This window comes from Sinocyclocheilus rhinocerous, unplaced genomic scaffold (genome assembly GCF_001515625.1).
Source record: "Sinocyclocheilus rhinocerous isolate Xijiao unplaced genomic scaffold, SAMN03320098_v1.1 scaffold315, whole genome shotgun sequence".
Taxonomy (NCBI): Eukaryota; Metazoa; Chordata; class Actinopteri; order Cypriniformes; family Cyprinidae; genus Sinocyclocheilus; species Sinocyclocheilus rhinocerous.
Window position 1 is genome coordinate 289,872 of NW_015630423.1, and position 13,590 is coordinate 303,461.

Consider the following 13,590-nt stretch of genomic DNA (forward strand, 5'->3'; position numbering starts at 1 on the left):
TGTGTGTGTGTGTGTGTGTATGTGTATATATGTGTGTGTGTGTGTGTGTGTATATATGTATATGTTTATGTATATATTTATCAGTCTGGCGAGTAAACAAAAAAATGTACTAGCCAATGGCGATTCAATTCCCAAGGTGTTCGTAGAGGGCTGCAAATACACAAAATAATGTTCTTTTTAGCAACATCATATAACCCTTTAATAATGTTTGAACTTTCTTAGGCTAAGAGTTTTTGCTGTGGTATCGTACTTATGGAAAGCAAAGTTACATAGATTTTTTTGTCTTGCTGATCCGAAAAACGATCCGATCCATGGCTCAAAAACCGTAATATGATCCAAACCGTGAGATTTGTGATCCGTTGAACCACTAATATGTATATATATATTTCTGTCAGGTCCACTGTCGTCAAAGATGATTGACAATTAGCATACAGTTTGGATTGGCGGTATGGTTCTGTTCTGGGCAAGAACTCCCTGCGCATCCATGCAGCCTAGCATGGATGAGAGCAGGGAGAGCAGCGATTAAATTAATTTACATTTAACCAGTTTATTATGGAGAGGCACTTAAATGTAGACCTTCGTTTATGTGTTTTTGACCTAGACTATACATGAAGTAAGAACTATTTAGGTTTGTACGTTAGCATAGACTAGTTTTAGCCAGAGATTCCTTGCTGAGGCACAAGATGATGTTCTGACATTAACTTAATGAGAGTCTGACAAGCAGAAAATTAAAGTTTACTCTGTCTTGTTTGGGTTTAGGAAATGGAATAAAATTAATTCCACCACCCATCCTCTCGGGATACTTGGAATCAGTATTACAAGTACCCCAGGCACATTGTTTTTCCATTTTTGTAGCATAAACACCATCAAACCGAAGAGAGCTTCAGTTCTGCCAGTGTTTCTCTATGGCGCTGAAACTTAAAGATGTCCGAGTTCCAGTCCCCGTGCAACTGATACTCGACTGCCATTGGCTCATCTGCGTTCGTTCGAGGGGAGGGGCTTACTAATAGGCTAATTGTATAACGAAAGACTTACAAGCAATTTTTAAAAGGCTAGTCATTTTTGACGGAAAACGCACAGCACAAGGGTTACACACAAAAGGCAAGTTATTTTTTCACACTAAAATCACATTAACACTGATTTTGTTTGTCTTGTGGCCATACTATTGACACAGTGAATACAATTATATTAAGTAATAAAAAAATTCAACAATCAAGGTTAAGACATTTATAATGGAAATAAATGGGGCACATTTTGGACGATGTGAATCTGCAGCTTTCCCACATTATAATTTTCCCACATTGTTTATGTCTTGTGACAATACAATGTTTACATTCACTTTCACTGCAAGTGTCTTATATGTATAATTATTTATTTATTTACTTTTAAGAAAAGGAGCACACATGGAAATAGATTTTTCAGGTGACCAACATTATGCTACAAGGGCTGTCAATTGATCTTAAACTGTACCGAACCCAGAATATTCCTCTAAGGTGATGGGTTTGTTCTAATCTCAAAAAGCATCCCTAGTCGCGACTATTGCTGAACTCCCAGGCATTGAATGGTAATCTACACAGACTCATTAACTCAACCCTAGTGGACACATTTCGCTGAGCGTCTCCCAGCACTCAAAGGCCATCCAGCTGTCTGCAATTTCGGAATTGAGAGCAAATTCAATGTGTGTCAGATGATGTGAAACAAGGAGAATGTCTGCTTGAGCGTTGGTTTGCCTGTCAAAGCAGGAACTGGGAGGTGTTCAAATCTGACCTCGGAGGGCAAGGACTTCCCAGCGCCCCTCTGCAAAACAACAGCACGGTCAGCAGCTGACACAGTGGCTCTGAGCCCGTCTGTGCTCCAGCTCTGGAAACTTGCTGACCCCCACCCAGACACACAAACAACTTCAAATGCACATGAAGTACACTTTCCAGACAACAACACCGTGTAGGGAGGACATGTGGAGTAGGGAGAGCACACTTCCCCCGATATGATCATGCAGGAATGTAGCGATGGATTATGCAAACAGACATGTTTGGGAGGTGATGTCAGCTCAGGACCAGGAGAGTGGGTGGTACCAACTACTGCTAACGCTCATGTTACACAAGCACAGTTGGGATATTCTCACCTCTTTCTGCTCAGGCATTTATAATGCCTACAAATGATCAACAGATTCAAATGAGAGCCGACACAGAGGAAGCCAATGGCGGTTGTAGGAAAAGGAAATGAGAAGCTGTGGTGGGAAATGCCAGAATTGTCCATTTCCGACCTTTAGTTTTATTGCAGTCAGTAGTGACAAAGCCTTTGGCACGGCTTCACAGGTTAGACCAGGGGTGCCCAAACTCAGTCCTGGAGGGCCAGTGTCCTGCAGAGTTTAGATCCAACTTGCCTCAACACACCTGCCACGAAGTTTCTTGTATGTCTAGTAAGAGCTTGATTAGTTGGTTCAGGTGTGTCTGATTGGGGTTGGAGCAAAACTATCCAGGACCGAGTTTGGGCACCCCTGGGTTAGACGGACAAGTGGGACAATCTTATTGACGGAATTAAATATACGTGGGTGAATATCACCAGTCTAATATCACAAAGTCTATTTTTAGGACCCTAAGGGTTTATAGAAGGATAATTATTTCTAATTCCAAACAAATAATAATTTATTTAAATTTGATCCAACTTGCCTCAACACACCTGCCACGAAGTTTCTAGTATGTCTAGTAAGAGCTTGATTAGTTGGTTCAGGTGTGTCTGATTGGGGTTGGAGCAAAACTCTCCAGGACCGAGTTTGGGCACCCCTGGGTTAGACGGACAAGTGGGACAATCTTATTGATGGAATTAAATATACGTGGGTGAATATCACCAGTCTAATATCACAAAGTCTATTTTTAGGACCCTAAGGGTTTATAGAAGGATAATTATTTCTAATTCCAAACAAATAATAATTTATTTAAATTTAAAAAATGATAATACATTTTTATGTTATTTTTATTTCAAAATACTTTTTTAATTTATCAAATGTTTTAATTAATTTATATATAATATTGGTTGATTTCCTTAATACATTTTCTTCAATAAAAAAAAAAAATAGTTTCACAGTATTTTTAGGTATATGATAATATTTAATTTAAAACAATGACATTGCAGTAATACAGAAAATGTGCTTAATTGTCTTGAAAATAATATCACAATGCAAAAAATCAAAATGGTCCTAAAATAGGCCCTAAATAGGTCAAAATGGTCCTAAAAGTTTTATTTTTCTTATGCAAAACATTTTCAAAATACTTATTTTCTTTTTCCTGTCAGTTTTGTGGTTAAGCTTGACCTGGACATGTTTTCTTAAGATCCACTATTCATTTTTTTTTGTTTTCTCTTGCATTACCATCATGAATTAGGAGGCTATTTAGAACCATAAATACGGAATGTTCCATCTGATAAAACAAGTGGGGGCCTGAGACTGATATTGCTGCAGATGTGTGTTCATTTACTCATTTGATTTCATGCTCTCTCTAATGCATCAGATATATAAACAGAGATATCTTTATCTCAGTCATACTTTTATTGCAAATACATACTTCTATAAAAAGACAATTAAATGAAGAAAAACAGGAAAAATATCATAAAAAACATTAAGGCAAATATAGACTACTCTCTCAGAAAGGACATAAAAAGCATCAGCAAGCGCACAACGTCAGTTTTCAACTGTTGCTAACTAGGCTGTAACTGCCCAAGGTGTTTGCCATGAGTATTTGCATACTATTTACATGAGAGGATTGACGTTAAGGAGATACCTTCTAAAGCGTGTATTTACCTGTTCTACTTTAAGGACACCTGAACTTGGAATGCATGAAAAGCTTGTTTTTTTACTATAGAAAACAAAATGATTACTTGAATATTCATTTGGAATTGGAGGGAGTCTGAAGAATGAAAAACTAAATCAAAGAACATTTTATATGAATAGAATAAGGAAGTGCTAATCCAACCATAATACATTAACTAAAGTCTCACAATCACTATTGAGAATGCATTAGTCAAATTTCCCTTGTAATGTATTTGCCTTGGTATTCACTCTCAAACTTTAAAAGAAGCCAAAGTACTTATAGGCCAATGACAAACTAAAGGCGAGTCAAACTCTTCACTAATCCAAAAACATGTGAAAGGACCAATCAATCATTAACCAGCACAAACTGTCCAGTTCTTTTTCTCCCAAAAACACCTTACAAGAGGAATGCTGAAATCCACAGCTGCTTAAAATATCTCTCTGCATTAGGATGTCAGTAATGTCAGATGACAGCAATTCAGTGCCCTTAATGGTTGTCATTGTCCAGCGCCCGCCTGTTTAAGTGGAAGGAATTTTTTAGATGAGACAATTAGTCCCTTTGGCACAGGCTTTTCCCTGTCCAGCTGATTTGAGAATGTCTGCTGAATGTCCATACCTGGCCTTTTTAGCCTTTAGTTATGTGGATTTTTGGACGCAAGACCTCAAGATCACAATGTCCAGCTTGTGCACTAAACATAAGGAATAGTTGGGCTAAAAGTGAAAATTATGTCATTATATGTCATTAGTTTGCTGTTATTTTCCATTAAACATAAAATTGAATTATTTTTTCAATTGTTACGCAAGCCTTGACATACAAAAGCGCCACAAAGACAAAAAAAGCACCATAAAATATTCCATATTCCAACACAGGTTTAAAATGAAACAAGTTATTACCAAATTTTTTTGTTATTTTTGCAACCCAGGCTCATTGCAAATATGTGACTGTATTGACATTTGTGAAAAAAATGACATAATAACACTTACAATGTGAAATATCCAGTGAGTGGCACTAAAAGTCTGTTCAGTTTTATCCGAAACCGATTAATGGGAATCTGGCAACACTTTATAATGCTGGTTGTTGTTACTATCGCAGCCGTTCAGAATTAAATTGTCCAGTGAGAGGCACTAAAGGTTAATACTCTTTCACGTTTAAAAACAATAAAGTACCACCTACAGTAAACAGACAGGTTAACCAAAACAAACATCAAATAAAAACATTTGCTGAAGCAATCGAGTCATTTTAGCTTGCTTCTACAAGTCTTTGAGCTCTTTTATCATGTCTTATGTTTCACTCCGTGTTACAAGTGCAATGCAGTACCAGGTGAGCCACCGAGCAAGTTTACTATGTTAGAAAAGCAATGGATATGGAGCTGATTATTTAATGCAAATGTCAAAAGGTATTCATTTCCAAACATGTACTATGGTAAAAGAGTTTTGAGATCATAACAGCTTTTTTTCCAAGAAACCACACAGAAATAAAGGCCCGTTCACACCAAGGACGATAACTATAAAGATAAGGATAAAGATATAGTTCTAAAAAATCTTTCTCAATATTAAAGGGGTCATATGATGCGATTTCAAGTTTTCCTTTCTCTTTGGAGTGTTACAAGCTGATTGTGCATAGATAAGATCCCTCAAGTTGCAAAGACTAAAGTCTCAAAACCAAAGAGATATTCTTTATCAAAGTTAAGACTCTGCCACGCCCCCCTAAAACGGCTCGTTCTAACACGCCCCCACATATCTACCTCATTATGTGGAAATATTAGCATAATGCCGCCCAAATGTGCAAGCAAAGAAAGAAGGCGTGGTTTCGTGTGCGTGCGAGAGAGAGAGAGAGAGAGAGAGAGAGAGACAGGGTCACATCACAGTGGAGTCAGCTGTCTTAACCGTGGCTTGTGTACTGCAAACACATACCAGCTTCATCACTGTGTCTGTCACGCGACTCTGTTCCCCGAAACTATATCGTTGGAATCACTTACAGAACGTTTTTTTTTCCAGCTGACGAACGATGCAAACATTAACACCCAATCAGAATCCATCCTGTTATAACGAGCTTGAGAATTTAAAGCGGCAGACGCGTGTGCGCTTAGAATAAACAGTCCACTGGTGTGGACGCTAATAACGTTATCTTTATAGTTATCATTCTTGGTGTGAAAGGGGCTTAAGCCTTTTTAATGTATAATCTGCTTATGTAATCATAATTCGTGTGAAAGAGAATAAAAGATGTTGGTGTTTTGCTGCCTCTAGTGTTGATTTGGGCTGGGTACTGCAGTGAATTGTATGGATACAATGGGAATGTTTTTAGAATTTCACAAAAATGTAGTTGGCATGTTTTTCCAACGAGCCTATGTTGCATTTTTGAGTGAACTCATTTTTTTGATTCAAGGAGTACTGACCTTCACTTATGAGGTAAACATGTGTCTGGTTTTCCTCTTCCCAGCCCCAGCTGCCCACTTATTTTGACATGAGCAGTTCCTGTGCAGCTCCACATAAGACAGGGCTGCTTTATGTGGAAGACAATGAGGAAATGACCTAGCATGCGTGTGCATCTGAGGACATACAGATACGGGCTCTCCCGATGAAACCGAGAGAGAAGGAAGGAGAACGAGAGAGCGGGAGAGTGAGATGACATCATGGCAAAGTTAGGTAGGAGGATGGAGAAGTCCTGTAATGCAACACTGTAGATAAACATGAGACAGCTGTATTTATGAGATCTAGGACTGAAGGCCTTCCCAGCTTTTGTGCAGCACGCATTATCTGCTTTGGCAAACCGGAAAGCAACAGTCTCCAACGTTCAGCCACCAAAGAAGGATGTAAGGACTCCACATGTCCAACGGTGGTCTCCAGCTTACAATGCAGCAGCAACTGGCTACTAGCAAGCTAATATCGGATGAAAGAGGGACAGTAAGCATTTTCTGCCCTTTTAATAGGAACAGTTGCGTAGACAGCTGTCCAAAACAGAATTAGGAGACAGACGGTGTCTCTGTGGTGTCTTCAAACCCCTTTGTGCACAGCTTCTTTAGTTCAATTAAGTCTAGATTATAATACTCATAATCTTATTATAAAGCAAGTATTATTGGTAGTCAACCCAAATAATAAACGCACAGTTGTGTGTTCTTATGATGAACTAGTCAAAGGTTTTTCTGTTTTACATGAGATGCTAGTGCAAAACAGACTGCACCTGCTAAAGCTAGGACAACAATAAAGAGATAAATGTACTCAGGTCGATTATTAGTAATCTTGTCCTGACTGATATATGTCGATCTATTATCAGCAACAGCCACTAAGCGTGCCAACATGACCAATAAACAGCAGTTAGTTTCTCCTTGTGTCAAATGTATCGACTGCCTTGTCATCACATTTTGGTTTTAATGCTTTTAGTCAACTTAAGAAATATTGTGTAAAATAAGTACTTGTTTGATTTCAGCTATTTTGTGTCTCACTGTTATCATTAAAAGTGCACTCATTAAGTTGTTTATATTCAGCTAGCTGGAGCTAATTTGCCATAAAGTGTTTTGGACTATACTGACACCTACTGGTCTGGATGCATGAAGTTTCGACTGTATAGCAGTCGCTCTGTTTAGCTTGCACTGGCTGCCAATAGCTATGTGCACTGTGCTAGACTAACTGATTTAGACTTGTCTCAGCACTTGTATATTGTTGCTCTCTCGTTGGTCTGATTGCTTCTACTTTGTAAGTCGCTTTGGATAAAAGCGTCTGCTAAATGACTAAATGTAAATGTATTAAGCACCGCAGTTTCATACCATACTTCTGTTTTATTCCTTTTTGTTTTATACTAAACACATAATTTTATGCTTATGCTACAAAATAAGATTTTTTAAAGACTGATCAATTTCTCAAAAATGCTGTTAATTTCTTTGTGTAAAACGTGTACCATTAGCAAAAAATATACAAACTGCACTTTTAATTTGTGTAATGTATAAATCAGCATTATATATATATATATTGTGCCCTGCTGTGTAGATATTGACATAATGATCTGCATTAAAAACAATATCAGTCAGATGCACCTTGTTTCATTTTAGTGTACATCTCAGTTGCCGTCATCAAGTTAATGTAAAGCTCATCTTTATGCATACTATTTATAAAAATATAGCAGTCTTCAGGCACCCTGCTCTCTTAATATCAGGATTATCTTCTAAAAAAACTAAGCTGTTTTGCTGGCCTTAGCCGGTCTGGTCTGTTTTCTGGTTTTAGAGGGGTTTTGGGCACTTGTTATCTAAACACATGCACGCATTGCCAGCTATGACCGGCAAAGCATCTTATGCTGGTTCATAGTTGTTTTCTATTTTTTTTTCTCAAACAAAACTGTCATTGAAACCAAAGTCAAGCGCATCTTGTTGAATTATAATCTAATATACACCTGCATTTTAATTTTCATTATAAGGGTGAATAGATTCCTATTATAAAGCAAGTATTATTGGTAGTCAACCCAAATAATAAACGTTATTCGTAATAAACGAATAAAAGTTGTGTGTTCTTATGATGAACTAGTCAAAGGTTTTTCTGTTTTACATGAGATGCTAGTGCAAAACAGACTGCACCTGCTAAAGCTAGGACAACAATAAAGAGATAAATGTACTCAGGTCGATTATTAGTAATCTTGTCCTGACTGATATATGTCGATCTATTATCAGCAACAGCCACTAAGCGTGCCAACATGACCAATAAACAGCAGTTAGTTTCTCCTTGTGTCAAATGTATCGACTGCCTTGTCATCACATTTTGGTTTTAATGCTTTTAGTCAACTTAAGAAATATTGTGTAAAATAAGTACTTGTTTGATTTCAGCTATTTTGTGTCTCACTGTTATCATTAAAAGTGCACTCATTAAGTTGTTTATATTCAGCTAGCTGGAGCTAATTTGCCATAAAGTGTTTTGGACTATACTGACACCTACTGGTCTGGATGCATGAAGTTTCGACTGTATAGCAGTCGCTCTGTTTAGCTTGCACTGGCTGCCAATAGCTATGTGCACTGTGCTAGACTAACTGATTTAGACTTGTCTCAGCACTTGTATATTGTTGCTCTCTCGTTGGTCTGATTGCTTCTACTTTGTAAGTCGCTTTGGATAAAAGCGTCTGCTAAATGACTAAATGTAAATGTATTAAGCACCGCAGTTTCATACCATACTTCTGTTTTATTCCTTTTTGTTTTATACTAAACACATAATTTTATGCTTATGCTACAAAATAAGATTTTTTAAAGACTGATCAATTTCTCAAAAATGCTGTTAATTTCTTTGTGTAAAACGTGTACCATTAGCAAAAAATATACAAACTGCACTTTTAATTTGTGTAATGTATAAATCAGCATTATATATATATATATTGTGCCCTGCTGTGTAGATATTGACATAATGATCTGCATTAAAAACAATATCAGTCAGATGCACCTTGTTTCATTTTAGTGTACATCTCAGTTGCCGTCATCAAGTTAATGTAAAGCTCATCTTTATGCATACTATTTATAAAAATATAGCAGTCTTCAGGCACCCTGCTCTCTTAATATCAGGATTATCTTCTAAAAAAACTAAGCTGTTTTGCTGGCCTTAGCCGGTCTGGTCTGTTTTCTGGTTTTAGAGGGGTTTTGGGCACTTGTTATCTAAACACATGCACGCATTGCCAGCTATGACCGGCAAAGCATCTTATGCTGGTTCATAGTTGTTTTCTATTTTTTTTTCTCAAACAAAACTGTCATTGAAACCAAAGTCAAGCGCATCTTGTTGAATTATAATCTAATATACACCTGCATTTTAATTTTCATTATAAGGGTGAATAGATTCCCATCAGATAGTTGGTTAATAAAAGTTATGCACAGCTTTCTGCATCACTGTTACTGTACATAAAGCACAATATTCTAACACAGAAGAACATATCGTTTGAAACACTTACATATCTCCGCAGCTTCTTCTCTGGTGGCGACTTTCTCAACCATCCCTGACAGATGATTTCCCCTCCGCTCATTTTACAAAAAGAAAAACACAATCACGACAGTAATATAACTCTGAAGTCCTCAGATGATGCGGGTCCATCTATGTTGAACGCGTGTGGAGCTGTGGTGTGGATGTACAACTGCAGCGCTGCGGCGCGTCATTTAGTGATGATGGGACGCGTCCTCTGAGCTCAGCAGGACTCAGTGTAAACACTACGCGCAGGAGAGACGCTTGGCGCGAGGTGAGGGGAAGAAACGCTCGAGTTGTACGCAGATGTAGGAAGTACTGTTGGTTGTCTGCTGTTTGTTTTCCCACTCATACACCACGCCCACTGAATTGAAGGGACGGGACTCTTTCCCACTGTAGGGATGGACAGAGACAATGAAGCACAAGCGTGGAGTTCACTGCGTCGACACCGACTCGCGCATATAGCCTAGTTAGTTTATGTAAACACTTAGGCCCTCTTTTAAGTGTAATAAAGTTTGTAAGCATTTCTCAGAAAATAAAATTTACTTTAAGGTATTGTCTGTTGCCTCGTGTTATAAAATGAGCCTCAGCAGAGAGCACCTAGTGTTTTACCAGAATTTGAACCAGCCGTAACTTTACCGAACGTATTAATTAGTTTGAGAAACACGCCACCTAGTGGACGAATTTATGTAATGCATGATCTCAATGTACACGCACTTAAAGGGATAGTTCACCCAAAAATTAATATTTGATGTTTATCTGCTTACCCCCAGGGCATCCAAGATGTAGGTGACTTTGTTTCTTCAGTAGAACACATTTGATGATTTTTAACTCCAGCCGTTGCAGTCTATCAGTCGTATAATGCATGGCAATGGTAACAAAATCTATGAGTAAAAAAAACATGCACAGACAAATCCAAATTAAACCCTGCAGCTCGTGACGATACATTGATGTGTAAAGACTGAGTGAATATAGCCATATGGATATTTATCTATGAATATAGCCATAGATGCTGGAATGGCGTTAAGAGGGAAAAAAAAAAAAAAACGATATTTGTCAAAAGCTAATACATCCAATACATCTGGGTAATACATCCAGAAAGAGGCGGTCACAGGCTACAGCTGTCTGTGACTGAGAAATGCACACAAGAAAAGTTTTGTTATTGTTGTATGTGTGTGAAAGTATAGGCCTATATATAAAATGTGTGTATATATAATCCTTTAAACTTCACAAGAATTAAAGAGGTGAATAAATCTCATTAATAGTTAATACAAGACTCCATAATTTGTAATTGTGATACTTAATATATGTAATACATATACAAAATGTGATGTTTACAACAACTGTACAATATTTAGCCGGTTGAATTTAATTAACTACTGTGCAAAAAAGGAAGAATTTAATTAACTACTGTGCAAAAAAGGAAGAAAAAAAATATGCAGATTTTTTTTTCCGAATTCCTCAGCTACGTCTGAGAGCCACTGTGATGTCACAAAGAAACGTAGAACTTTTAGAACGTTGCGCGTGTAAAGCCGTGCAACGCTCCTCACTTCACTCATTTAGGCTACTCAGTTTGTTGCTGCTCTAGTCTGACTGATACACAACAGAAATGTATCATGGGACAGAGTTCTTCACGAGTACAACCGTTTACAGAGAGCAAGTACAAGACTCCATAATTTGTAATTGTGATACTTAATATATGTAATACATATACAAAATGTGATGTTTACAACAACTGTACAATATTTAGCCGGCTGAATTTAATTAACTACTGTGCAAAAAAGGAAGAAAAAAAATATGCAGATTTTTTTTTCCGAATTCCTCAGCTACGTCTGAGAGCCACTGTGATGTCACAAAGAAACTTAGAACTTTTAGAACGTTGCGCGTGTAAAGCCGTGCAACGCTCCTCACTTCAATTTATTGCTTTTTTTGTTTTGTCCATCAGGGGGCAGTAAAATTTGTCAAAAAGTCAAAACATGTGGAAAGTATCAGCATTGTGAGTACCAGTGCTTTTTCAATAGAAAAAAAATACCCAAGACTGAGTTAAATCCCTATTTCAGGGTATATACAGGAATCATGGAGTGAAATTTAATACCTTTAAAGACCTTTTTTAAGACTCTTTCCATACATTTTAAGAGCTCATCACCACTCCCAAGTTTTAACCGATTACATCGGCGACACTTTAACCTACATTTACTATATATTGATTGTAAGATACCACAACTAAACAGACTTACTTTGTGATAACTCCTTATCAATACAACATAATTCAGAAGGGGGGGGGAGACGAAGCACAAGATAATTAATTGAGTGACTAACCAATGCAACCCAAGAAACAAGAATTAGACCAATAAACAAAACAACTGACAAAACTTATTGAGGAGGGAAAATAAAGCTCTCCGAGCTAACGGGGTAATGAGTTCACACAGTATATTTTAAAGATGTATTTGTCACATCAACTCTTATGTCTGCAAACCATAGCTGTTTTGTGGAACACTTCTCAAGACAAACATCTGACTGATCAGACAGTTTAGCTGTGATTACGGAGTGCTTGATTTGATGCAGACTTGACAGAGTGTCAGTACTGCACCTGATCGTGTCTGAATGATCATGGAAGGTAAAATAATGATCACAACTATTGAGTTCACACAGTATATTCAAAAGATGTATTTGTCACATCAACAACAACAACAAAAATATGCAGATTTTTTTTTTTCGAATTCCTCAGCTATGTCTGAGAACCACTGTGATGTTACAAAGAAACTTAGAACTGAAACTGGTAAACTGGAGTTTACCATGGGGACATCAAATTAGAGAACCTGCTGATAAACTTGGAGAACCTCGAAGTCAAACTAATTGACTCTCTGCAAACCATAGCTGTTTGTGGAACACTTCTCATGACAAACATCTGACTGATCAGTTTACCTGTGATTACGGAGTGCTTGATTTGATGCAGACTTGAACATGTCTGAACACTTGAACATGATCTTGAACATTTTGATCATGGAAGGTAAAATAATGATCTCAACTATTCATCATTTTATGTGCATTTTTATGTGAATTTTTTGTGCATCCCAAGCCCATGCCGGTAAAAAAAATAAAATAAAAAATACAGCCCAAAGTAGCGCAATTACCATGTCCCAAATATAAAAATTTTATTTCCATCCCCAAAATACATATTTTACAGTCACTGTTATGCACATTTATCATAAACACAGCTCAAATGCTTCCTACTAGTGTGGCCCAAAACATTTAGCACAGTTTTATTACAGGTAGAATGCAAAATGTTTCAGTACAAGCATTTCAACCAAATGTAATTTATGCAATATTTTAAACCTTTAACCCACTTGGGAAAATCAACCCATGGCAAGTTTAAAAGCAGCCCAATTTCGTGGGAAAAAAACAACAACAACCCTGCATCCAACACGAGCTGCAAGAGTCAGATTTGACTGATCACGGGTCGAGAGTAAGGAGTGATGACTGACAAGATGTTGGAGGATTTGCTCCTCAACAGATCCTGAGCTCATTGACAAATATATTTTATCGTAATATGTGTTCCCTTTACACAGTGCGTGCGCGATTGCGAAATCGAAAGTGAACTGCGACTGCGAGCGCTCATTCAAAAGGGATTTAAATACCCCACATATTGATAGCGGCTCTCTGATGCGCAAAAATTATATACAATATTAGAATGTTTGCGGGAGCGCACACAAAAATCACGGGAGCAGATGGGAGCATGTGGTAATGGTCAGAAATTCAGAGAGAGCAGGATCAACAAGCCCCGCGCTATCACGCAGCAGCGCAGTCAGTCAGTGAGCGCCGTAACAGATGACGTCAAATCTTGCGGGATTCCATAAATAAAC

General features: G+C 37.6%; 1 protein-coding gene across 2 annotated transcripts in view; it reads right to left on the reverse strand.

Moving 5' to 3' along the window:
• The window catches only part of LOC107740367 (GRB2-associated-binding protein 2), a 90,292-nt gene extending 80,220 nt beyond the window's left edge, over positions 1–10,072 (reverse strand). For both annotated transcript variants that reach the window (XM_016552792.1, XM_016552791.1), the window contains exon 1: positions 9,720–10,072. In XM_016552792.1, coding sequence (XP_016408278.1) covers positions 9,720–9,791 — 72 coding nt within the window. In that variant the 5' untranslated portion in view covers positions 9,792–10,072. The remainder of the gene's footprint in view (positions 1–9,719) is intronic.
• Positions 10,073–13,590: the final 3,518 nt, after the last annotated feature.